A 25,081-nucleotide genomic window follows, 5' to 3' on the forward strand; every position below is an offset into this window, starting at 1 on the left:
AAAACAAAAAGGACAGCATTTTAAATGTGTTCCCCAAAAATTTGTAATGTCTTTAAACAAAAGTAAAAACAAGAAGTCATTGAGAATTTTTCTTCTCAAGTATGAGTCTGATTCTCTTTAAGAACATGAGGCATGTGTTCCTAGTAACTAGGTGACTTTCTGTCCTTCAGGATATCAGTAAACAGCCAGTTGTCTTCCTGAGGTGGTGTTGGTATGGGGCGGAGCTCAGCGTTGTTAAGTGGGACAGTGAAGGACTGAGCAACTCCTTCAAATGGTGTAAACTGTAGGTTATTTTCACAGTTAACTTGCATACAGGTGCTCTCCTCCTGAGAACACTGGTACGCCTGAAGCTGTGCGATGTTGTAGTGGTGGTAGCTGACTGAGGAGGGGATCTGCTTCTGGTTGATGTCTGTGCTTTGACAGAGTTTAAAGGTGTTAAATTGTTCCTCTTCTGTGTATGCACTTTGTCTCAGGGTCACTGAGCTCCTGTGGTTACCCTGGAAGTGGTCTGAGGTGACTCCCTGGTCTGCATATGCATATTCATACCTACACTCACCTTCACAGTGGAGATCATCCACTTCGGTAAAGTTATGTGACTGGTCTCCAAATATATCATCATCATCACCATGGCATGCACAAATGCTTTCAAAATATGCCTCTATGTCAGTGCAGTCCCCTAAGTCCTTATTGTCAATGGAAAATGGCTCCATTATGTCAGTCAGCTGACCCTCAGAGAAGTCGAAGTAGCTCTTCTGAGCCTGCGCGCAGCCCGCGAGGTCTGTGAACATTTGAACGGAGAAATCACAAGAGTCAAGAGACAATGGAGATAACTCTGGGGAGAAGGAGGGGGAGATGTCCACATTTTGGCCAAGCTGAATGAAGTCATTTGTAGTTGACTCTGTGTCTTCTTGGTGGTTGTCGGCTGGCTTCGACTGACTCTCGTTGTTAAAATAAAACAGCTCCGCCCCGTGGAACAAGTCAGAACTTCTTGGGGAGCTAATAGGTTTAATTTCCACCGGTTTATGACCTCTGCTTCCCTTTTCCTGCCTCCTCTTGCTGTGTTTGTTCGCTGTAGCTCTGCAGGTGGAGGACTGCGATATGGAGCGATGTTTCCAAAGATGCTCTGATTCAGTCTGCTTCCTTTTTGTATTTACTTGACTTGAGGAAACACTGATAGACTTTGAGGCACCATCTACACCTGTTTGAAGGCTGTTTTTATCGGCATCCTGTGGACCACCACTTTGAGATGGATTACCTGACTGGTCAGGTGAATCTGGCTTGTGTGATGACAGAGAGGACATGCCTTTGTCCTCATCCTTAAAATAAAGAGCATATGCCAACCGCTGGTTTGCTGCTTCAATATCTGCAAATTTTCTGTTGATAAGAAGAAAAGTGAATGAAACAATGAATCGGGACGACAGTGGAAAACTATTTCATGCTATTTTGGCTGTGCTAAATAATTTGCCAGAGGATTTTTTTTAAATTCTTCTTTAAAGGGTTAAAATCCAAAATACTGTCATTAATATTTCATATTTATAATTCAGGCTGAAGTAATTTTAAAAGACTGTGTCATGTAAAGTAGAAAGAAAATATTACTATATAATAGTTTTTGGGAAGGTGGCATTTTTTGTTGTTAGGACTTCAAAAAAAAATAAATCTGACACTGTAGAAAAAATAGAAATGCATGAAAATGAATGTCGCTGCTAATCGTTGGCCCATCTCAGGGCCTAATAAAAACAATGATCAAAGATACTAACCCCATGTTTGCCTACTGGTGGTGGTCAGAGGGCCCGGTGGCACCAGTGTCCCGCAGCCTCGTCTCTGTCAGTGCAGCTGTGGCTACAATGTAGCTTGCCATCACCAGTGTGTGAATGTGTGTGTGAATGGGTGAATGACTGAATGTAGTGTAAAGCACTTTGGGGTCCTTAGGGACCAAGTAAAGCACTATACAAATACAGGCCATTTGCCATTTTACTAAAAATCAATGGAGTTATGTAAACATACTGGCCTTCAAAGGCATAAAATCCCCAATCTATAATTAATATTCAATATTTACAGCTCAGGCTGAAGTATTTTTAAAAGAATAAGTGATTTAAAGTGGAAAAAAATATTATTACATAGTATTTTTACAGCAGTTTTGGGAAAGCTGCCATTTTTTGTTCTTAGGTTAAAAAGACTTTTTAAGGCTCCTCGAAGGCAGCGGTCCCCAACCCCTGGGCCTCGGACCGGTACCAGTCCGTGAGTCGTTTGGTACCGGGCCGCGAGAGTTGAGGCTCAGGTGTGAAATGTGTAGTTTTCAGGGTTTTTATCGGTTTTCAGCGTTATTTTGTTATCGTTTTTATCGTTTACTCTGTTTTCCTTGGTCTTTTCACGTGTGTTATGAATAAATTTTCTTTTTTTCGGTACCGGTACTAGTTTTATTTCGTTGTATTTATCCGCGGGACCTTAAAGGCCGGTCCATGAAAATATTGTCGGGCATAAACCAGTCCGTGGCGCAAAAAAGGTTGGGGACTGCTGCTCTAAGGCACAGGTGTCAAACTTAAAGGCCGGTGTCTTGAAACTTTTCTATATATCCCTGCTGCAACACACCTGGACAAAATTGTAGATCATTATCAAAACTCTATGGAACTTAACTGCATGCTCAGGTGGCAATTCAGACATTTTATTCATGTTACAGCTGTAAATGACCTCATTAATATTTTGTCAATATGGAGAGCAGACTTTATCACAGTAGATAATAATGTATGTGTATAGTCCCCATAGGGAAATTACTCCTCTGCATTTAACCCATTCACCCATTGAAGCAGTGGGCAGCCACCAATGCAGCGCCCGGGGAGCAGTGTGTAGGGATGGTACCTTGCTCAGGGGTACCTCAGGGTAGCTGTTCAGTGGAGTCGAACCCCCGACCTTCCGATCACTCTACCTACTGAGCTATCCCTGCCCTTTTTTTTTAAAATAATAATGTAATTAATTAAATAATAATTAATAATGTAATGTAATAATGTAGATGTCTTTCTGAAAGCGCTGTAACTAAGTTTAAGAATATAATCCACCCACTGTTATCATCTTCAATGCCCTGTACCAACATAGAGCATTAACTGCTGTATAATGCCCTCCGCTATCTTACTTTAATTGGTCACATGACTAAAATGTGGCATCGTTTTCGAAAAGGCTCCGGGTTTGCTGTCCACACTGCGACACGAAAACTGCATTTTCATATGTATCTGCCTTGGAGAGCGTTTTCAAAACGCTGCATTTTCCTTGACTGAAAACACCGTCACAGCGTGGACGGAAGGCCAAAACCGGGAGAAAAAGATGTGTTTTCAAACAAAAACATATTAGTATGGACATGGCCTTACATGGGCAGCATGTTGGTGCAGCAGTCAGGATTGTTGCCTACTGGTTCAAACCCACCGGCCAGGTGGGGCCTTTCTATGTTCTCTCTGTCCAGGTTTTCACCAAATTCCTCCCACAGTCCAAAGAAATGCAAGTTAGGTTAATTTGTGATCCTAAATTGAGTGTGAAGTGTTAGCTGGCGACCTGTCCAGTTGTGTTTGCGCTGCGACAGCTGGAATAGGCTCTAGTCTCCCCACGATGCCTGAACTAAGGATGAAGCTGGATGGATGATACTCTTGAGTAACGTCATCAACAGCTCAGAATCATGCAGGCCAATCTTTCTACCATTTCAAACAAATTATTCTCTAATCTCAGGCCTCAATAAAATCTAGAAATATTTCTAGGATATTAAACTGAGAATGGTTTTTCACTGTTAGCATGTATGTGTAAGTTAAACTATGAATCTTATCCGGTTTGAAATGATAAAAATCCTTCAAATGTTTTCTTAAAAACATTTTTAGAAAGAAGTCAACTTTTGCCAGTGTTGTGAGAACCTTCCCTGCCAGCTTGTTTTTTGAAGTCACATATGTTAGATTTTTATCAAATTACTCTCCTAACCTTCAGTGTGTATTTTCAAAAAACTATTCCTTTAAAAATGAAATGTTATCTACCTTCCATCTTTATTTATTTTTTTTTATCATTTTAGGGGATTTAAGGAGTAATAAGTACACATTCATGTGAAAACCACGCAACACACTGAATGCTACATAACAATGTTTTTTGTATTTTTCCCCCTCTCATCATCTGGGAGCTCGCATTTTCTTACGCTCAGTTTCACTGGCAGGAAAAAGCTGTTCTACATTTTACTGCAAGTGTTTCACTGATGGTCAAACACACCTCTGAATCATGTTGTGCAGGAAGCGACGGTGGTTGACCTGCCGCTTGGATGGTCGGTTCTTCTTGGGTTTCTGCAGGGTCCTCATCATGTGACCTGCTGCTGAAGTTACAAAGGTGTACAGGTCACGACCCCAGGGGACCCCTCGCTCCAACCCAGGCTCAAGACTCGCAGAGATAGACGGTCGCATGCCTGAGAAACATACATTTAGTGGAGATTTAGGAGAGTCAGGAGTCACTGACTTAAAGTGGAATAAACGTCCATTTATATAACATAAATGCTCCAGCAGAGTCTTCTTGAGTTTAAAGGATGGAGAGCAGAACAGATCCTGATCAGAGGAGCTCAGACAGGTGCTGGTCATAAAGGTGCTGTATACCCGTAAGGCAGGCAGAGCTCTGAAAGTAATCAGAGTAATCTTGAACTGAATCCTGCATTTCCTGACAGACAAGAAACAATGACAGAAGGAGTAAATTTCTCTTGTACTTAAATAAAATATAATCTGCCTTCACTATATCTAAAAGTATTTATTCTGCACAGGAAAAAAAAAAGATCTTATTATTTCTCAAAATTAATATTACTGTTCTGAGGAACTGTGACATGAGGAGTAAATGGTCTGGTACTTGCACCTTTCTACTCAATTTTAGGATTTTTTTATTAAGATTATATGACTTATCCATTATAGTCTTATTTACCCAACTAACACATACACACACATTCGTACAGCACTTTTATCTCTGCCTTTGTGTTTTCTAACATTTACACTCAGCGTCTTGCTCAAGGATACTTTGACATGTACACTGGAATAGCTGGGGATCGTTAAACCGACTTTCTGATTGGTAGACAACACACCCGGACTGCCTGAGCCATGCCTTAAAAAGTCAAAAGCCTAAAAGCCTGGATGCCACAAATTTTATCCCCAAGTATAATGCAAAAAACAAAGAAATGTGCCGTCAGACTAACTGCAGTGCATCTGTAAAGCAATAGAAGGGGAGTTAAAAGTTCAACACTTCGCTGTGAATTTATGTTTAGTACAAGTAAAGTACCCAAAAGTGTACATAGTCAATTTCCACCAACTAGGAAATCACTATAAAGAAATCAAGCCCCAATTCTCATAAGATGAACATATAGGAAGTGATCAGGATGAATGATTATTAAAAAAAATAAAATGATTAAATGATGAGAAAAGACAAACTGCAGGCAAAAATCACAGATTAAGCAATAAGTGTTTATATAAACCTGTTTGTAAAGGCTGTAACTCATATTTATTATAACATAACAACAAAATGTCAAAAACGCTGTTACAGCTAATGTGTTGTACTGTGGAAACAGCAGATCTGCATAACTTATAATTATATAAAAATAACTGCAAAAGCCTGCTTACCGTTTTGTCTCCAGGTTTCTGTGTATCTCTCTACAAACTGCACTGAAGGCTGAGGAGGCGTGCTGCAGTAATTCAGCTGTTAATGCAAGTGTGTGCATGTATTGTGGACTGATGTGTGCACAAATTAAGCTGAGTGACATCAGCGGTCAGTGCAAATGCACAGATTTTTTTTTTCCTTCTTTTTTTCCCAGGCAGTCTGAAAGGAATCTGCTTTGACAAACTGATAACGGGAGAGGAAGTGAGACATGATGAGAGGGTCTGAAAAGAAAAGGGCAATTATCTGAGAAGTCAACCACTTGTAGAAGTGTGGGCACACGCCTCCATTGTGTGGCTTTCTGAAAGCAGCTTGTTAAATACTGCGAGACACTAACGCTTGAGTTCCAGGTTAACAAGCACTTAATTGACCAGTTTAAACTCTGGCCCTAATTATCACATTCTCAGTGGGAAGATCTAGGATGGTTGCTAGCTGCTTTTAATTGACCTTTACGATTCAAAAGGACACCTTCCAAGTTCAACATTTTGCATATCTATGGCAGCAGGTGTGTGGCTAGGCTTTATTTTATTTTACTTTACAAAGTGATTTTAAGGTTAAGATTATTAACTTTTCTCTTCTTTGCAGCTCACCGTTATTGTTAATTTTCTAGATGTGAGCGCAACATGCAAATCCAACACAACACACAACAAAAATTCAAATAAGGAGTAGGAATTTGTCTGTCTACATTTGACCATACGTAGACAGTCAAGTTACTTTTTGGTATCTTTTACCTAAAAGTAACTTGGTAAAAAGTTGTCGACTTATTTCCCTTCCAGCCAAAAAACTGCCACATTCATTCTCAGAAATGAATTTCTTTTTTAGAGTCAGAATTGGTGTAAAGAACACAAAAGCATGGCTCCATCAAGCCTTTTATCAACAGTTTAGGATGGTCGTGATTGGGTTAAGGTGTGAGGAACTTCTTCAGCACACTATAGGCCTGTTAGTACCAATTAAGCATAATTTAAGCACCACATCTTACTTGAGCATTGTTGCTGGCGTGTCCATCTCTTTATAACCACAATGTGCCAATCTTCTGATAGACAACACACCATGTCACAAATTTCAAATCATCTCAAGCTGTTTTTTTTTTTTCATAAATAGTTCACTGTACTCCAATGGCCTCCACAGTCACCAGAATTCAATCCAGTTGCAGTTCCTCACCTTTGGAGTGAGGCAGAATGGGAGACCCACACTGGGAAATCAGATAAAATCTGCAGCAGCTGTGTGATGCTGTTGTGTCAATATGGACCAAAAGCTTTGAGTGTGAGGTTTGTTCCCAGCACCTTGTTGAATCTCTGACATAAAAAAAATGAAGCAGTTCTGATAGTAAAAGGGGTCCAACCTGCTTTTCCTGAGGTGTACCTAACAAATTACTTTTACTTTATATTACTCAAGTGAAATATCCACCCAGCTTCTTAATCTGTACTGACAAGTTTGCAGATCTTTTGGCTTTTCACTAAATAAACCAAGAAAATGTGTTTAAGCATGTTAAACAAAACACATTTTAACCAATGACCTGCAGAGCTAAACGAGCAAAAACATTCAATATATACTAATACAGCACAAGTAAAAGCAAAAATCACCCAATGCAGGTGAGATCCTGATATGCAGAGGCAAAATTTAGGAGCAATTAATGCAATGGCATCGTCTCATTTATGCTTTCATTTGGCTGTTGGGACACAGAGTGAGAATGTTCACAGTAAAAACAAAACAAAACACATAAGTGAGAGGTGCAAATTCATTCACTTACTTCAAAAGAAGCCATAAAATCTTGAAAATTGCTTCTATCCGATTTCGGCGCCTTTTCAAAGCCAAGCGGTTGACTCAGAGAAGGGAATCGCTGCTGCAGGAGTGGCATCTATTTATAGTGACACTAAATGTGCTTCGGGCCCAAGGGTGCGCAGCTCTGGTGTGGTTACAAGGAATAGCGTGGTAAGTCATAGTGTGTTAGAGATTAGAGATTTTCTTACCAGGATTTGCTTACATAGTGACATTACACGATGAGTGCAATGAGTACATTCAACCGTCGTTATCAAATCTGCATGCACATACATTCAGCTGTTTAAGCTTTACAGCATGAGTTTGTTAGTGTGTGTTCAGTCAAGTCTCACGCTTCACATATTGTGCTTTCTCACAGTCCTCTCCAGGGGGATGATAAGGCTTTATCACACATGCCCTGCAACAGGAGCAGAACTTTGACCCTGTGAGATCTCGTCACATGTAGATTTGCCTCTGCTGATGATCGTCTTTGTCCAGAGAAATGTAGTTTGTGTCTTTTTGGCTTTGGGGAGACTCAGAAGAGTGTGAGAGGAGCAACACTGAAAGGTAAGTCTGGATATTTTAGGGGATCACTAATCATAGCCTGGCCCTTATGCTGCTGAATTTCCTCACCCACTGTTTTTCAACCTTCAGTGAACGGCTTTCCTAACTTAGGCAAATGTCGAATGACTTCAGCTTTAATGCTCTCTCTTATCAGATTCCTCACTATGAAGTGGGTCTGGGCTGTGTTCAAAGCTCGCCCGTACATCAGTAACATCCTGGGATACACAGCCCTGTTCGCCTCTGCTGACCTCGTACAGCAGAGCGTGCTGGGAGAGAAACCAGCAGCAGGATCCACATCGGAGGATTTAGTAGGAGTCGACTGGCATCAGACGGCTCGAGTGGCGACCGTCGGTTTTTGTTTCCACGCCAACTTCAACTATCACTGGCTCAGAGGGCTGGAGAAGATGCTGCCAGGAGGCGGAGTAAAGGCAATAACTGGGAAGGTGGTGGTGGACCAGCTGATTGCGGCTCCTCTCACCATCAGTGCCTTTTACATTGGTATGTGATTCTAGTTTTGACTTTTACAGCTATTTGTGAACCTCCAGCAGGAGCCTGTGATCAACACCTGATGGCTGTGCATCATACAAGTTTGACATCTAAAGATGGCAGAGCTTTTGGAAGACTGGTTCCTAGACTCTGAGTTTTTAAAAAGCAACTAAAAACTTATATTTTCTTTATGTCTTTATGTTTTTACCCCATTGGATGTGACACAATTTGTAATATTTATCTTGAAAGGTACTATTTTTTTTTTTAATACGTTTTTTGTGTAAAGAAAATCCCCATAATCTAAGACAGAGTTCAACCAGTCAGGCTTCAGATAGACATCTACATTGTTTTACTGTTTTATTGGATGTTTTTTACAGTCAGTATGAATCTGCTGACCATGCAACTGCACCATACCACTCGGAATTAATGGCAGCTATATTCACTAGTCAACTTATTGGGTACAGGTCAGTAGTGAGTTGGGGTATCTATTGTCATAGTGTCAATTCAACAAGGTGCTGGAAACATTTCTCAGACATTTTGGTCCATATTGATACGATACCATCACACATGCTGCAAATTTTTCAGCTGCTCATCCATAATGAATCTCCCATTCCACTGCATCCTAAAGGTGTTTTATTGGAAGTCTGAGATCTGGTGACTGAGGGCCATTTGAGTAATCTGTCATGGCCAAGAAATCAGTTTGAGATGATATGAGATTTGTGATATGTGTTATCCAGGAAGCAGCCATCAGAAGATGTGTACACTGTGGTTATAAAAGAGTGGACAACACTCTGGCAGGCTGTGGTGTTTAAATGATGCTCAGTTGGTACTAACAGGCCCAAAATGTGCCAAGAAAGAATCCTATTGTTACATCACCACTACCCTGAACCGTTTACACAATCCTTTCCAAGATTTCATGTTGCTTATGCCAAATTCTGACCCAACTAACCAAATGTCTCAGCAGAACTCAAGACTCATTAGACCAGGCACTGATTTTCTAATCTTGTATTGTCTAATTTTAGTGGCCCATGTGAACTGTAGCCTCAGCTTTCTGTTGTTAGCTGGCAGGAATGACACCTAGTGTGCTCTTCTACTGCTGCTGCTTCAGAGATGCTTTAAGTCACTATGGCCTTCCTGCAGTTTGTCCATCCTTCCAAGACCACTGATATCAACAAGGCATTTTCACTCTGTGAACTGGATATTTTCCCTTTTCAAGACCATAGTCAGCAGGTGTTACTGTTAGCATGCTAATTGGACTCTTTGGTCTACTCTGGTTTTCATAACAGCCTTCAAACACCTATTAGATCACTGTATATTGTATATAAACTTAATTCATCTAAAAAAGCCTCCTAATTCTAAGAACACTAATATAAACGTACTGATGGCATCACTGTTTTATTACTAAACGTGACTACTTCTGCTCATTACTGTTGTATTATTACAAGCTTTGTCCTCAGTTATGGATTACATGTGGACAAATCTCAAATGTTCGCATACTCAACTGATCTGCACAAACATTTTAGGTTACATCAATACATCTGAATTAATCAAACGGTTTACCTTATAGTTATTACCAAGTAACACAAATCTACCCATGAATAATTGGGTAAAAAAAAGTGAGTTTTTAATGACCGATTGAAAAACAAAATCTGTCTACATTGTAGGTTTGAGTTTACTTGAACACAAAGATGACCCACTTGAAGACTGGAGGCAGAAATTTTGGACATCTTACAAGGTATGTATAAAGTCATTGTCTGTCTTTATTAAACTTCATGATGGCGATGTGTTCCCAGATCTCCTGTAATAATCTCTCTCTCTCTCCCACTCTGTAGACTGGGGTAGTATTTTGGTCAACAATGCAGGTTTGCTCAACTCTTCTCTGCACACACAGACTGAGAGAACTACACTGATGACAGGCTTTCACAATCATGATATCCATTTTTCTTCTTTCCCATCACCTCAGGCAGTGAACTTTGCATTCGTCCCCCCTGTGGCTCGGACCGTGTTTCTGGGTGGTGTCGCCCTGGTTTTCACAATCTTCCTGTGTCACCTCAGACAGCAGCGACACCATGAACAGGAAAAAACCTGAGACTCTCCTCGTCACATCGAAGGCTTTAGTAAACTAACTAAAAACACAATTCTAAAAAAGCTGGGACGCTGTGAGTAAAATCTGAATGCAGTGATTTATATACATCAGAAACCCATAAACCCCAGCAGCTGGTCTGTTCCCAGATGTTTACAGGCTGCTGTTAAACAAAGACGCGATGCTACATTGTAGTAAATATGGACTTATCCCAACTTTTTTGAGATGTGTTTCCGCCATCAGATTCAAAATGAGCTAATATTTTTCTTTAAACGTCACATGATACATTGTCTCAGTTTTTGACATGTTTTGTTCTATTGTGAATAAAAGGTTAAGAGGATCTGGTGAAATCATTTGATTTAAACAGACTAAGAGAATACTGCAACCAAATGCGAGGAAAAAATAATAATAATAATAGCTAAATAATAATAATAATAGCTAAAGCTACACTTTAGCTAGCAATGGCTCAGGGTCACTATAGCCATTAATTTTACCTGAATCCTTTACAAAAATTCTTTATAGATTTTGCATCATGGTGCTGATCCAGAGTACTTCCCTTATTATTTATTCCTAGTGCTATTACAATAAAGTAATTAAAATAAAAATAAATAAAGCAAAAAATATAAAATAATGTACTTATGGGGATTCAATTTGTTTGACTATCCAGTCTATGCAGGCAGAAAGTTTGTTAAATGTTTAAACTCTAGAGAGACAATCATTTTGCTGCTGTAAAATCAGCACTTTGTCATATTTGAAATATAAATCCATGTTTTTTAAAGTGTTTTTTCAGAATATCATAATTATAATAATTCATAATTATGTGGATATGCATATATTTCACAAAAAAATATCTAATAAGTCCTTCAGAAAGGCAGGAAAAGCCCTTGAACTTACTTTAAAACTAAATATGGCAAGACCCCACACGCACACACACATAAAATAAATAAACAAAGATTTAAAAATTACCTCAAAAAAAAAAAAGGGCAATTAGGGCACCAATCAGGAAAGGGGCAGGTGCTTTAAACTTCCTCCGTTTCATCCTCACTTCTCTCGTGGCTTTAGTTAGAAAAACCCGAGCAAACGCTCAGTCGTTAAAGAACTAGTTGTTGCAAAGCTGACAAGATGAAAAACAGGCACATTTCAGTCAATCACATATTTTCCTTTCTCTCCCTCTCTGTCCTCCTCTCTCAGTGTCTTATACAAACCTTAAATGTTGTAGTGAATAAAAAAATAAATCAATTGAATACAGGCTGCTGTTGTGATTTGCTGTCATTGTAATCTGGAGCTTTACTGTTACAAACACTGAAGACAAATTCAAGCAGAAGATGAATAGAATTTTTAACAAACTAAAATAATTAAGTAGATCAGCTCCTTGGCCGCAACTCCCGATATACCAACAGAGTGATTCAGAAAGTTAAAATGAACCGCTTAAATCTCTAACGATTTAAGCTACAATAACTAAGTTTTTTGTTTAAGATAATCGACTATGTGCACGTTAGCATATGCTACTTCCGGTGCGGAAACTCCTGTGGGAAGCTTTGTTTCCGGTGTCCTATTCGCGCCTTGTTTACGGTCCAAAACAAGTTAAGCAAATGAATGAATCAAGCGGCGATTTACATTTCTACAGATGTCTTGGGCATTTACCCAATATATCTGTAAATGATGTTCATCGACTTGTCGATATTTTTCCCCGTGCCTCAGGGCAAAAGAGAAAAGGGATTCAAATGTTATATTTCTCAGCTGTCCCTCCTTTGCGGGTGTTAGGTTCTAAAAATAACCAGCGATAGGTGAAATCAAGTGGCCAATTTTATTTTTTGACGGTGCAAAACGTTTCGTGGACATACAGTACTGCACTTCAGAGTCACACTGCTATCAATCGATGCAGCGATTCTGTACTGTACAGGAGAGACGTCCCGGAGGAGATCGTCTGCAGCAATCAGGACTCAGGACACAATGTGACGTAAAAAAAAAAAAATAATAAGCATGCAAACTTGCACTAATAAATCTGCGAAACAGCGAGGTGAAAGGTGAACCGCGTGCTGTGTAGGTGTGTACTTGACTAACTGATCTCGACATTATGGGGGAAACATCTGGCTTGACTATTCTACCGCCGTAAAGTGAGCCGTCATTTGTGAGCCGCGGTCAAGCCAGCCGCCTCCTATCCACCGCATAAATTTCCTTGCGCTTTTACACCAGTCTTTACGGTAGCGCCTTTTCGCTTTATATCCTGATTGAAAGCTTACACTCGCGCACACGTGCGCGCGCGCGAACAGTCACACGCACACGCGCGCACACAAATTACAATGGAACAGCCCAATACAGCCATCGTGACAGTCTGGTTGCATATTCAAAAATTCATTAAAAATCATTCTTAAAAGTTGATGCCAAGCTTTCAACACAATCCTCTTCTCGGACACCTACTTTACCTCTGGGCCAGGTTTTACCCAGATTTACTGTAATATTACTCAGAAATCACAATAAACTCATATTCAGTGCAATACAGTCAATACACTACAATTATGTCTATTTCAAAAATTCATTAAAAATCATCCTGAGTAGTTGAGGTCCAACTTTCAACAGATTCCTTCTCTGCGACACCTACTGTACCTGTGTGCCAAGTTTCAGCCAGATTCACTGTAATATTCCACAGAAATTACAGGAAACTTGTATTCAATTTCACCGTCAAATTAATAAAGCTTCTCCGATTCTGATTTTTCTGTAGAATATGTATATTTTTGGCATAAATAAAATTACATTGAGGTGCAGAATAGCTTTCCAAAAGCTAATTTTGATAGTCTTTAAATACTCATTTTAATGTCAGATCCTTTAATCTGAGTTACACAGTGGCATGGTGTTTAGCACTCACTGAAAAAAATGCAATAGGGTGGTTGTTGAATTTGCATAGAATTACTTCATATATCCAGCATGACTAATTTAAATTTCACATCTAAACAAGTGTACAGAAAGTGTACAGTACATACAGTAAGATCAGCCTTAATTTAGTTTTATTTATTGAACACTCAATTATATATTAGATTATATATTATATATTAGAAATTTGTTATAAAATAAAATAAGCTTACCATAAAATAATCTTGTCAATATACCACATAGTAGTCCAATACAATTAACACAAAAAGTTCATGTCTGATAAACAAGTGATTTCTATAAATATTTGACCGGAATGAAAAACATAACAACAACATAACAAAGTCATGTTCGTGTTACCAGAAAAATGTGTGCAGGTATAACATAAAAAACTAAGGTTAACCAAACATAACTTAATTTCGTGCAACCGATTACAATAATTTTTTTATGTTTATCCCACTGATTTTTTTTTTCAGTGCTGTTGCCCCATAGCAAGAAAGTTCTGAGTTCAATTCCACCATCAGGCTGGTGTCTTTCTGTCTGGAGTTTGCATATTCTCCACATGTTTGCATGGGTTCTCTCTGAGTACTCTGGCTTCCTCCCACTGTCCAAAGATATGTGTTTAATTGATCTCACCCGCTGTATAGTAAGTAAAACATATTCCATTCTAAACCTTGCGGTAATCTTTAAGAACATATTTTTAAAAATTGAAACAAATTGAAATATTTTTTCAGAAGACTATTTGTAGTGTATTCATCTTATCAATGAAGTAGAGTTTCTGAGCAAATATTGATGTCTATGTTGTTGTTGGACCTCAACTACTCAGGATGATTTTTAATGAATTTTTGAAAATTTCCATAATTCTATTGTATTGACTGTATTGCATTGTATATAAATGTCCTTTAATTTCTGAGGAATTTTACAGTGAATCTGGCTGAAACTTGGCACACAGGTACAGTAGGTGTCCCAGAGGAGGGATGTGTTGAAAGTTGGACCTCAACTATTCAGGATGATTTTTAATCTCAAACACACAATAATAACATGGACTGAACCACCACTCACAACCACTAGCACTTTATATAGCCTCTGTAGGAATTATATCTCACTTATCTTAACTGCACTACTGTATAGCTCTGTGTAAATAATCATTCTGTACATTTGATAATTTTTAATCCTACAACTGTTTACAACTTGCATAGTTCCCATTTCTGTATAACTGTATATCTCAGATTTCTGTAAAGTTATTTATTTCATATTCTGTATAGTTTTTCATATTTATATCCTGTTCATATCCTGTACATAGCTTGTACTCACTACAGTCTGTACATACTTATAGTTATAGAATATTCACAACATACTTCATACCGTGTACATTATAACATACCATAATAGACCCATTTCTGTAATATACTCACATATCTATATTATTGCTAATATATATTGTAATATATCTATATCACTAAAGCACTTCTGGATGGATGCAAACTGCATTTCGTTGCCCTGTACCTGTGCATGTGCAATGACAATAAAGTTGAATTCTATTCTATTCTATTCTAATGAATTTTTGAAATAGACATAATTGTAGTGTATTGACTGTATTGCACTGAATATGAGTTTACTGTGATTTCTGAGTAATATTACAGTAAATCTGGGTAAAACCTGGCCCAGAGGTAAAGTAGGTGTCCGAGAAGAGGATTGTGTTGAAAGCTTGGCATCAACTTTTAAGAATGATTTTTAATGAATTTTTGAATATGCAACCAGACTGTCACGATGGCTGTATTGGGCTGTTCCATTGTAATTTGTGTGCGCGCGTGTGCATGTGACTGTTCGCACGTGTGCGCGAGTGTAAGCTTTCAATCAGGATATAAAGCGAAAAGGCGCTACCGTAAAGACTGGTGTAAAAGCGCAAGGAAATTTATGCGGTGGATAGGAGGCGGCTGGCTTGACCGCGGCTCACAAATGACGGCTCACTTTACCGCGGTACTATTCTTCACCTGTAGTTTGAATGCTGAACATTTGTCTGGCTAAATCATAAGACCAGTCACTATACAGAGATGTGCTTCTGAATGTGGACGATGTGTCTTCTGCATGCAGTAATGCAGTTCTGCTTGTGTTGAGTGATGTAAACAACTGATCGATCTAAACTCTTTAAACGTCAAAATTGATCATTAGATTTTTTTTATGACACAACAGTTGTGAGTGTTCCCACCTTCTCCTCTTTGTAACTTAACGCGATCTTTCCGTTTTCGAGTTTTGGACATGATTTTGAAGTATATCTTCGCAGTAGCGATTGACCGCAAGGTAAAGCTACCGGAAATGTACAACCCCACATCCGGTCTCAAACCAGGAAGTTAGCATTTTCTCGTGCACAGGGTCTATCGAATATATTTGGGGAAAGGGAAAGTGGAACGAAATTTTAAATACAAAACTGTGTGCTGTGTGTCGTTATTTATTTGTTTTTGAAGAGCAAAATAACTTGAGCCCTGTCAAAGGTCGTTGCCATGGACACGCGGTGGCAAACAGCTGAAAGCGTCGTTTAAACCTTATTTGCTTGTCTCGTCAGTGTGTTTTCTTCCGTCAAAACCTAACAAGCTCTTCAACTGCAAACAGCAAAAGACTTTATTGAACGTTAAATTTCGTTTCTAGAAAGGATTTCTTTTGTTTAAGGTAAAGAAAAAAGTTAGTTTTTTTACAATGACCCAAAGGTTCAACTACCAAAGAAATCCACTAAACATTGGCGCTCCCCGCTGGGGTGGTCCGCCTTACAATGAGATCAACGCGCTCCGAAGAGCGAACCAAGACCTCAGCGCGAGCGCATACATGCTGAGGAGACGTCTAAATGGTCTCTTGGAAGAAAGGCAACGCTACATCCACTGGGATCTTTTTGTAAAGTATAAAAACGAAACAGAGCAGAAATACAAGGAACTTGAAGAACGTTACAAACAACTGGAAGCAGAAAAGAAAACAGCGGAGGAGCAGAAGCAAGAAATGGAAAATCCAAAAGATGCAAGTGTAAAAGTGAAGCCAGACAAAGAGGCCCAGAGTCAGAAGGGTGTGGAGGAAATGCTGGAACACCAGCAGGAGTGTAAACACATGAAAGAGGAGCCTAAAGATGAGGAGGAACAATTGGAGCAACTTAAGAATAACTACAAAGTACTTCTGCAGAATTATACAAACTTGATGGAGTTGCATGGGCAGAGAAAATGTTGTGAGCAAGAGACAGACACCACAAAAGACCAGAAAAAGCAAGAGAAGCAAGAACAAATGGAAGTCGAAGAGAAAGAGAAGCAAGAAAAGAAGGAAAGAGGTAAATGGAGATTGTTTAGGAAGTTTTTTGCTGAAAGGGGCATTGAGGAGGCTGCTGAACTTCAAGATAGATACGAGACCCTCTGACCTCCTTTCTCCACCTTCCTCTGTTACGACCCTCACCTGCAGACCCCATACATCCTTCTCCACACCCTCAACCTTCCTGCTTTCATCTCTTCACCTCCACTCCTCCAGCCCCTCTCCTCCACCTGCAGGGAGGTGTCCCGTGTTAATGTAATTAAAAGCATCATATAGAATTCTGCTCAGCATGTCTGTTTCTCTGTGTAAGTTACTTTGGTTGATTAACGTGAGTTTTTAGTTTGTCACATTAAAGAACAAAGTGGGAAAATACATTGTACAGATACACAAACAGTTTGGTTTAACTGTGTTTCTGTGTATAAAATGATCTCATCATGTTAATGGCTATTAATTTAATAACATTATATGTTCTACTTCACTTCCAACTTTACCAAAATATGAAATACTAAAGTTTATTTTCCGCTATTGAATCAAAACAAACGAAATTTTCACCATCAATAAATTTGGCTTATCTCAAATTTGCAGCTTACTAACTCAAACATCTGGGAATGTGTTTGAGATCATAACCTGTTGACTTCTGGGTGTTGTTGTTTTTTCTTTTTAAACATAGTATTTGAATGAATACTTAGTGTACACCACCACTTCCTTCGGTGCTCCCTGGGCATACACTGTGCGATTTTTTTTTGGCCCATTTTGAGCCGATTTTTCAGTCGTGCGACCGTTTTGGGCTGTTAATCCTCCAATATGCATAGATCAAACATCATTATCACAACAAGAACCACTTGAGAGATCAGCATAGAAAAACGGGGTAGTAATAAAACGGCACTGTAAATGTCAAAAACCCCAGGCAGAGATCTGAGAGGAATAAAGAGGTCAGGGAGCAATAAAACATTAAAATTCAAATATGATGTCGCCTTTTTTACATTTTGGCGACACCCTGTGGCCTCAGCTTCATTTGCAGAATGCACGGTGTAGCGATGTAGCATGGAAAACGCAAGACACATTACCGGGTATGAATGCCTGGTAAAAACGAAGGCTATTATAATTTTAATAATGAGGTCACGTAAAATTTTCCACTTAACTAACCAAAACAATTTGTTCATATGCTAAATATAAATCATGCTCCTGTTGCTAAACCATTTCTGATACAAAATGTAATCTAAACAATTCATTTTTAAAGCTCTGTGATATAAAACTACTTTTTGGGTGAAATTCCGTGTTTATTTTCAAAATGCCTGATAAAAAAAATAATCCTTCTAGTATTTTACTCAATGTACTAATTTGCTTAAATACTTATAACTAAATTAAACCAAAAAGATGCGAAAAGGTGAACTCGAGAAATGCTCATTTTCTGTTTCTACCACTGGGGGCGCCATCCTATATCATCCGAGCTGTTGGGGCAGGAAACGCATGCTCTCTAACCAATCAGGCGCCTGAGATCTAAGCGCACAGCTTATCGCGAGACTTCGGGTCTTCCTTTTCCCTTTTCGCTGTGAGTCCAAGATGGTAGGTCCTGCTAACAGAATTTCTAAAACACGATAGTCAGACTATCCGCGGTCATCCTCTGAATTAAACCACCTGATGTTTTAGATGAAAACATTTACACGTTATAAACATACTTTATGTCCGAGTCGTGCTAAGATTTCGTGTGATTTGACTTTATAATTCACATTAGCCTATATTCTTGGGAGCCGACACCGGTGGTAGCTTTACGCCTTCAAGTTGAGAATAAGTCAGATTTACAATGGGTTAAAGATGCTATATATTATCACAGGTCACTGTTTATATTTGTCCCAACTTTAACGTATGTGTCGTAAGATCAGAAGTTTCCTTATTTGACGCTATGTGCATGTTTGCTATGCCGTTCAGAGTTAGCGGTTAGCTGCAGAGTGTCAACGTGTGTACCGGCCGCTGTTATGTGGATGAGTATGAGCTATGTAGTGTGTAATATCCCTCTTAAATGTATGCTATTTTGTTTTCGGTGTTATATATATTTTTTTATTTTAAAGATAAACAGTTGAGGGTTAGATGTATGAGGTGTTCTTGGTCAAGATTATATGTTTTTCTTACCTGATTAATATATGAATCTGCTTCTAATCAATTTTCCAGGGAGTCGACATCAGGCACAACAAGGACCGTAAGGTGCACAGGAAGGAGCCAAAGAGCCAGGATATCTATCTGAGGCTCCTGGTCAAGGTAAGATTAATTTCGAGGTGTGTGAAGTTTGAAATGGTAGCTTGTGCATTTTAACTATTGAACAGTCTGAAACCCGTAATCCTGACATTCCTGGTGTTTTGCCTTTAACAGTTGTACAGGTTCTTGGCCCGCCGCTCCAATGCTCCCTTCAACAGGGTTGTCCTGAGGAGGCTGTTCATGAGCAGAACCAACAGGCCTCCCATTGCTGTCTCCCGCCTGGTAGGTCTTTCTTCCTCTCACTTTGATTTTCACACATATATCCTCCTGTTTGCTTTTACTATGGTGTCCAGGTTAATGGGTTAGTCTTCAGCATCCCTGGCCTAATGTACCGAACTGTGCAGTGAACCTAAAATAAAGCTGGAAGAAGGCTATCAGGGCTTCTCTAAGGTTTCTTCTTATGAAAGATGCACTAATTGCAGTTTACTGATTCAGATTTCCAATTTTTTGAGTGTATTTCCTTTCTAAGGACTACAATTGACAGCATATACTAACAAAATTAATTCTTTAAGGAAGAAGTTACTCTTATAATAAAAGAGGCTCACTTTACAGTTTCGCCCAAGCTGCAGAAAGTTACAGGATCTCTCGTTTGAACAAATGAAACAATGGATGGAAAGAGGTAGAAAAATTTAATGGAAAATGAGTTGCTGTATGCCTACTGTTACCTGACAGATTTGATCACATCAATCAAAGCTGGTTCAGCAGATTTGTGTAAGACAAATGCCGGATACTGGAATAATAATGTTGCTCATTGCCATAATTTTCCTCATAACTGCTTTGACCCTTTGCGCATACTGAAGCTGCTGACTGGTGGCTGTCTCTGAGCTTTGGATTGCTTTAGTTCTAGATGCTTTACGTTTGAGTTTCTTTAAAATGTCTGTGTTAAGGTTTTGGTTAGATTTGGTTTTCCTGGTATGAACAATCCTGACATAAGTGGACAACTTGTTGTTTTCGCTCAGTGTGAAACCCACACTCGCAGCATGTCCGGTATAGCTGTGAGTGTGTGAGTGCAACTTCTTTTCTGCAGCACCGTGCATGTGTTGCGCATTCATGAAATGGTAAGCTTCATGGTAATGGTAAGTCGGTCATGTAGGAGGCTGGTTGTTGGAACCAGAATGTTGGAAAGTTGGCTGATTATGCGCCCTGGATCGGTGCATCTCTGCTACTCTTTCCATTTAGTTTTTAATGCGTCTTTAGAGATTCTGTAAAACAAATCACTGGATTTTTATTTTAGTGCTCCCTGTTATCAGTTCTATAATCACACATTGATTTGCCTCAATTTCTTCTTCTTTTTTGTTTGTTTATTTTTTTCCCCTAGATCCGTAAGATGAAGCTTCCCGGCCGTGAGAACAAAATCGCTGTCGTCGTGGGAACAGTCACTGATGATGTCAGGATTCAGGATATCCCCAAGCTCAAGGTAGGTCTTACATTTAAGAAAAAACAGTTCAGCTTCACTCCCACCCCCACCAGAAAATACATTTACTAACTGCTTCTTCAACATTGTAAAGGTGGCTTAAAAAAAATCTCAAATCAGACCTCACCTCTTGCTTGCTGTCCCACAGATTTGTGCTCTGAGGGTGACTGATGGTGCCCGCCGTAGGATCCTGAAGGCAGGAGGTCAGGTGATGACCTTCGACCAGCTGGCTTTGGCTTCTCCCAAAGGACAAGGCACGGTGCTGCTGTCAGGTAACTGAACATATTGAGTTGGCGATCCTATTTTTGAAACGAGCTGTTTCCACCAGATACCCTAGAAACTGGCCAATAAGGAAGATGTACCAGATAACAGCTTAAGTGTGCAGTTTGCTGAAGCTGTAGTGGTTGAGCTTCATTGGCTATTTGGAGGCTAAGAACACACTGCAATAGATGAGGATTGTACATCAAACAACTATGTATTTTTCTGCTTTCAATGGCAGTCAATATCTTACTTCTGCACAAGAGAACACTGTCTTAGCCTATCTGAAACCACATAAGATTTGTTCACCTGACTTTTTTTTTGAGGGAATGTTCAGTCATTAGAGATAACCAAGCATTAAATTTTACTCATTTAAATATCGGTACAACCAAGAAATTGGCAAATAACACCAATAATCACATGCAATAAGAACTGATGACTGGGTTGAAGTTCAGTATTTTTCCAGAGCAGATTGCTTGTTTCTAATTTTTTTTTTTTTTTTTAATTGTTTGAGAATGTTAAGTTTTTATTAGTTTCTGTGTTAGATTTATACTTTATTATTAGGTGGATATTGTATGCCCAAGGTACAATATGTAGGATAATCATTAACAGGTTTTAAGTAGTAGAATAGAAACTGGTAGAATCACAGTCTTGAAGACATCCAAAGTCTCGTTAGGCAAGCTGTGATTACACAGTTCACCAAACCAACGAATACTAAAACTAAGGACGTGTCCTCTTGTTATTTTATTACAGTTTTCTAACTTCAAACAATCACTTTAGTTCAGTTCACATGTAAATTTTTAGTTTAGCTTAGGTAATTACATACTATAATGTTGCAGCATTGTGTTAAACATTTGTCATCTGCTTTTTTTTTTCTTCCTCAAATAGCCTCGATAATTACATTAAATAAGTGCAAATATTAGATTTTAGGGTCTGTTACACTCTTAAGGCTTTCACAGTCTTCTTGTTCCTTCAGGTGTTTAGTATATTTGGTAAGGATCTATCAGTGTGATATTTGACTCTTGATTCAAACAGCTTTATCTCGTATTGGCGGATCGATTCATTTGTGATTAATTTGTCACACCTCAGCAGCAGTTCACTGTTTGGTGCAGGTGGAGATAGCATAGCATGTAGGAAGCAAACAGCAGTTAGGACATCATATTCAGCATCAGCAGACACCTGAGGTTGGAGCATTATAACTTCGAAAAACTTGCAGTGGTGCTTCCCTAATATTTACAAATGTGGTCCGTACTAAAATGTGATTCTTGCACTTAAATGGTAAATGGACTGCATTTGTATAGCGCTTTACTAGTCCCTAAGGACCCCAAAACGCTTTACACATTCAGTCATCCACCCATTCACACACTGGTGATGGGGCGCATTGACAGAGGCGAGGCTGCCGGACACTGGCGCCACCAGGCCCTCTGACCACCACCAGTAGGCAACGGGTGAAGTGTCTTTCCCAAGGACACAATGACCGAGACTGTCGGATCCAGGGCTCGAACCGGCAACCTTCCGATTACAAGACGAACTGCCAACTCTTGAGCCACGATCGCCCCTCAGCCACGATCGTGATTCTTGCACTTAATTTAATATCTGACATAAGGAAAAGGAAACAAATTATATACAAATTATTATTATCATTATTATTATACAAATTATATATATTTTTTAAAAGAATACTTGAACTAAATCAGAGTTGGAGTGATGTTTGATTGGAACTGGGTCCAGGTCTCCCATCAGTTATGACTTGTGTGTGTGTACATACTTACGTGTGTGTGTGTGTGTGTGTGTGTGTGTGTGTGTGTGTGTGTGTGTATTTTAACCTTTAATATCGTCTTTTCCTCCAGGACCTCGTAAAGCCAGAGAGGTTTACAGGCACTTTGGAAAGGCTCCTGGAACCCCTCACAGCCACACCAAGTAAGTGTACATCAGATGTGAAGTTGCTGTTGTAAAAAAACTACTTAGCCTTAGGGCTGTTCGATATAACAATATATATCGGATGACGATATAAAAACATCTATCGTTTCATTTTACACTATCATTTGTTTCGTGGTATCGCAAAATAAACTGTTTACTGCAATATTTTTTCATCGTTTTGATGGTCACTGTAGGGGCTATATTAATTTCTTAAAGTTCTCTCTTATATAACCACACTACAGACGGACAAGCGCCTGTTTTTAGTTGTCGTTAGCAACAACGACCATCGTGTATCCGCTTGTTTATTTTCCACATAAACCTTTCACAATAAAGCTCAAGATCCTGTTGAGACTCTTCAAAATAAACTGAATCACATGAAAGAGTATGCAGTGTTTACGGATGAGAAGCAAAAAATAGCCGTCAGGTGCTAAAAAATAAACCTTAGACTCAAACGTTAGAACAGGCTTTTCCCCGCAGCACGCCGTGTAATAAATACTCACAAAGAAAACAGCGGCCGTTACAACTTATGACTAAAAATGTGTAGTTTCATGCATCGGTTAAAACACTGGACTCCAGGTACATGGAGCCCAGCTGGAAACACTTCACGCAAGTCAAGCTGCACGAGATTCACAGAATTTACAGAAAATGTTAAAATTTTGTGATTTTTATATCGTTATCGGACGATAGATGTTTTATATCGGGATATGAGATTTTGGTCATATCGCACAGCCCTACTTAGCCTTTAACTAAAGCTGGTTATGTGCATGTACTCAGGACTGCGTTGAGAGAATCAGGGAGACCATTGTCCACACTTGCCGTAACTTGCCCTTTCTTGTCTGTAGCACACATAAGGAGATTATAAGCCTCATAGTTCTCTAATCACTAATCAATGTTTAGTTTTAGCAGGAAGTGACATATTCAGAATGTCTGGACACAGTTTTGTGCTCTTGTGGTTAAGTTTTTGATGGTCATCATACTCACACAGCTGTGAGAAGCGCTTCCAATGCATGTTTGAAAACTGCTCAAGGGATTCTCAGTAGTCCACTGTTGCTTCATGCTTTAAATGCCCAGGAGTCCACAAAGGCCAGAATTAAAAGATTTCCTTATTCTGGCATGCTTTTTTTTAAAAAAAAAAAAAAAAAAGTTTACATTCAGACTTAGTAAATACACATCCAGCTGTTTCTTGGGCTCGTCTCCTAGGACGAGATTGCAAAAGTGAATTAGAAATCTCCGCCCTATTAAAAGCATGATTGAAGTGGTAAGCACTTCAGTCATAATTAGTAAATTAATCTTACAGGTGGTAGACATGGTACATATCTCTTGATTTAATCTGTGTTTGATGTTTTTAAATACAATAGTTTTAAGGTTTGAGGAGTTCAGAGGTGCTGTTGGTTGTCAGTGTAGAACAATGTCTTTCACACATGTTAATAATGATGTTATAAAAAGACTCTTGAGATAAATCAGAAGACACTTCTAAAATACTTTATATGTTGATGAAACCTACCTTTAACAAGTAAAGACGTGAGGCTGATGTAAGGTAATGATGAATTGATGGAAATGTGTTCCCAACCAAAATAAATTCCAGCACTTTGTCCCAAACAAATGAAGCTCTTAGGATGATGTATGATCCATCAACATAGCTGGATTGTGACTCACAGGATGATGTAAAGGCCCAGCTATGAAAGGCTTCATTCAAATACCTGCTTCAGTCTTTTCCCACTGGAAAAATAAGAGATCGATTTTTACCACTGACATTGAGTTCAAGGGACAAATGGAACTTAATCTTATGTGTTAGATATGCTAAATTTAAACCCTTTTGTGTCTTTCTCCAGGCCCTACGTCCGCTCCAAGGGCAGGAAGTTCGAGAGAGCCCGTGGTCGCAGAGCCAGCTGCGGCTACAAGAACTAATGCGTTTTTGTTTTCACTCTGCTACCAATAAAAGGCCGGTTGTACAAAATGTCTTCTGTGTTTTTGTTTAGAGTGCTTGCTCTCCGCAAAATACACCCTTCATTGTTAATATGGTGGAGCTCGTGTTAAAGCACCAGCCATGCTGGAGGACAAGAATGGCATGTGGCTAATAAACTGAGGTCCCCACGTGAATGTTACAGGACACGTCTTTTAATTGGCATTTATCAGCCGGCCTGATAACAAGTGAGTTGGCCAGGAAGTGCTGGTCTGTCAATGATTGGAGAATGTCGGTGGGTGGGTGTTCTGTTTTCCTTATCGTCATTGGATTTCCTCTCCGCCGCTCAGAGCTGCTGCTCCTGCGTCTCCACATACTTCCTGCACCGAGCCACAGCATTCAGAGGCTATCTGTCGAAAGAGGGGAGCCAAGATGAGGTAGTTGGGGCTTTTTCTTTTCTTCTTTTAAAAACCATGAAATGATATTAAACATGGGTTATACAGATATGCTTCTGGCGACATACAAAGCTCGAAAACAACTTTTCTTGTTGCTCATTTTGATAGGGTCTTAATAACTGCTAGCTAAAACCATGTATCCTATGCGCTAATTTAAGTATTTAATTAAACCCAGCGAAAAACAAAAG

The 25,081-nt window shown here is 39.2% G+C and overlaps 3 protein-coding genes across 4 annotated transcripts; 2 read left to right on the forward strand and 1 right to left on the reverse strand.

Annotated features, from left to right (window-relative positions):
* Positions 1-140: 140 nt before the first annotated feature.
* Positions 141-7,499, reverse strand: LOC120733039. Its single transcript, XM_040031035.1, has 3 exons — positions 7,397-7,499; positions 4,234-4,423; positions 141-1,374 (listed from the first exon to the last, which is right to left on the reverse strand). Exons 2-3 carry the CDS (start codon positions 4,419-4,421, stop codon positions 141-143), a joined length of 1,422 nt encoding a protein of 473 aa, XP_039886969.1. The 5' UTR covers positions 4,422-4,423; positions 7,397-7,499.
* On the forward strand, positions 6,066-24,492 carry rpl18 (ribosomal protein L18). Of its 2 annotated transcripts, none has more exons than XM_040029890.1 (7): positions 6,066-6,070; positions 18,860-18,946; positions 19,058-19,165; positions 20,262-20,360; positions 20,506-20,629; positions 22,466-22,535; positions 24,368-24,492. In XM_040029890.1, exons 1-7 carry the CDS (start codon positions 6,068-6,070, stop codon positions 24,441-24,443), a joined length of 567 nt encoding a protein of 188 aa, XP_039885824.1. In that variant the 5' UTR covers positions 6,066-6,067; the 3' UTR covers positions 24,444-24,492. The 2 variants fall into 2 exon arrangements, with proteins under 2 accessions (XP_039885824.1, XP_039885823.1); XM_040029889.1 differs by lacking the exon at positions 6,066-6,070 and adding an exon at positions 18,232-18,256.
* si:ch211-120k19.1 (uncharacterized protein LOC563199 homolog) lies at positions 7,461-10,894 on the forward strand. Its single transcript, XM_040029891.1, has 6 exons — positions 7,461-7,578; positions 7,784-7,971; positions 8,123-8,466; positions 10,119-10,189; positions 10,287-10,316; positions 10,418-10,894. The coding sequence occupies exons 3-6, from the start codon at positions 8,133-8,135 to the stop codon at positions 10,541-10,543; spliced, it is 561 nt and encodes a 186-aa protein (XP_039885825.1). The 5' UTR covers positions 7,461-7,578; positions 7,784-7,971; positions 8,123-8,132; the 3' UTR covers positions 10,544-10,894.
* Positions 24,493-25,081: the final 589 nt, after the last annotated feature.

The sequence above is a fragment of the Simochromis diagramma genome, unplaced genomic scaffold, assembly GCF_900408965.1.
Source record: "Simochromis diagramma unplaced genomic scaffold, fSimDia1.1 OVJJ01000361.1, whole genome shotgun sequence".
NCBI lineage: Eukaryota > Metazoa > Chordata > Actinopteri > Cichliformes > Cichlidae > Simochromis > Simochromis diagramma.

Excerpts from the sequence above, each read along its gene's own strand:
- LOC120733039 (XM_040031035.1), bottom strand. The coding sequence starts at position 4,421 with ATGCGACCGTCTATCTCTGCGAGTCTTGAGCCTGGGTTGGAGCGAGGG. Across the intron at positions 1,375-4,233 it reads CTGCACAACATGATTCAGAG|AAAATTTGCAGATATTGAAG; the intron begins GTGTGTTTGACC and ends TCTTATCAACAG.
- rpl18 (XM_040029890.1), top strand. Across the intron at positions 19,166-20,261 it reads CCATTGCTGTCTCCCGCCTG|ATCCGTAAGATGAAGCTTCC; the intron begins GTAGGTCTTTCT and ends TTTTTCCCCTAG. Across the intron at positions 20,361-20,505 it reads AGGATATCCCCAAGCTCAAG|ATTTGTGCTCTGAGGGTGAC; the intron begins GTAGGTCTTACA and ends GCTGTCCCACAG.
- si:ch211-120k19.1 (XM_040029891.1), top strand. The coding sequence starts at position 8,133 with ATGAAGTGGGTCTGGGCTGTGTTCAAAGCTCGCCCGTACATCAGTAAC. Across the intron at positions 10,190-10,286 it reads AATTTTGGACATCTTACAAG|ACTGGGGTAGTATTTTGGTC; the intron begins GTATGTATAAAG and ends CCCACTCTGTAG. Across the intron at positions 10,317-10,417 it reads TATTTTGGTCAACAATGCAG|GCAGTGAACTTTGCATTCGT; the intron begins GTTTGCTCAACT and ends CCATCACCTCAG.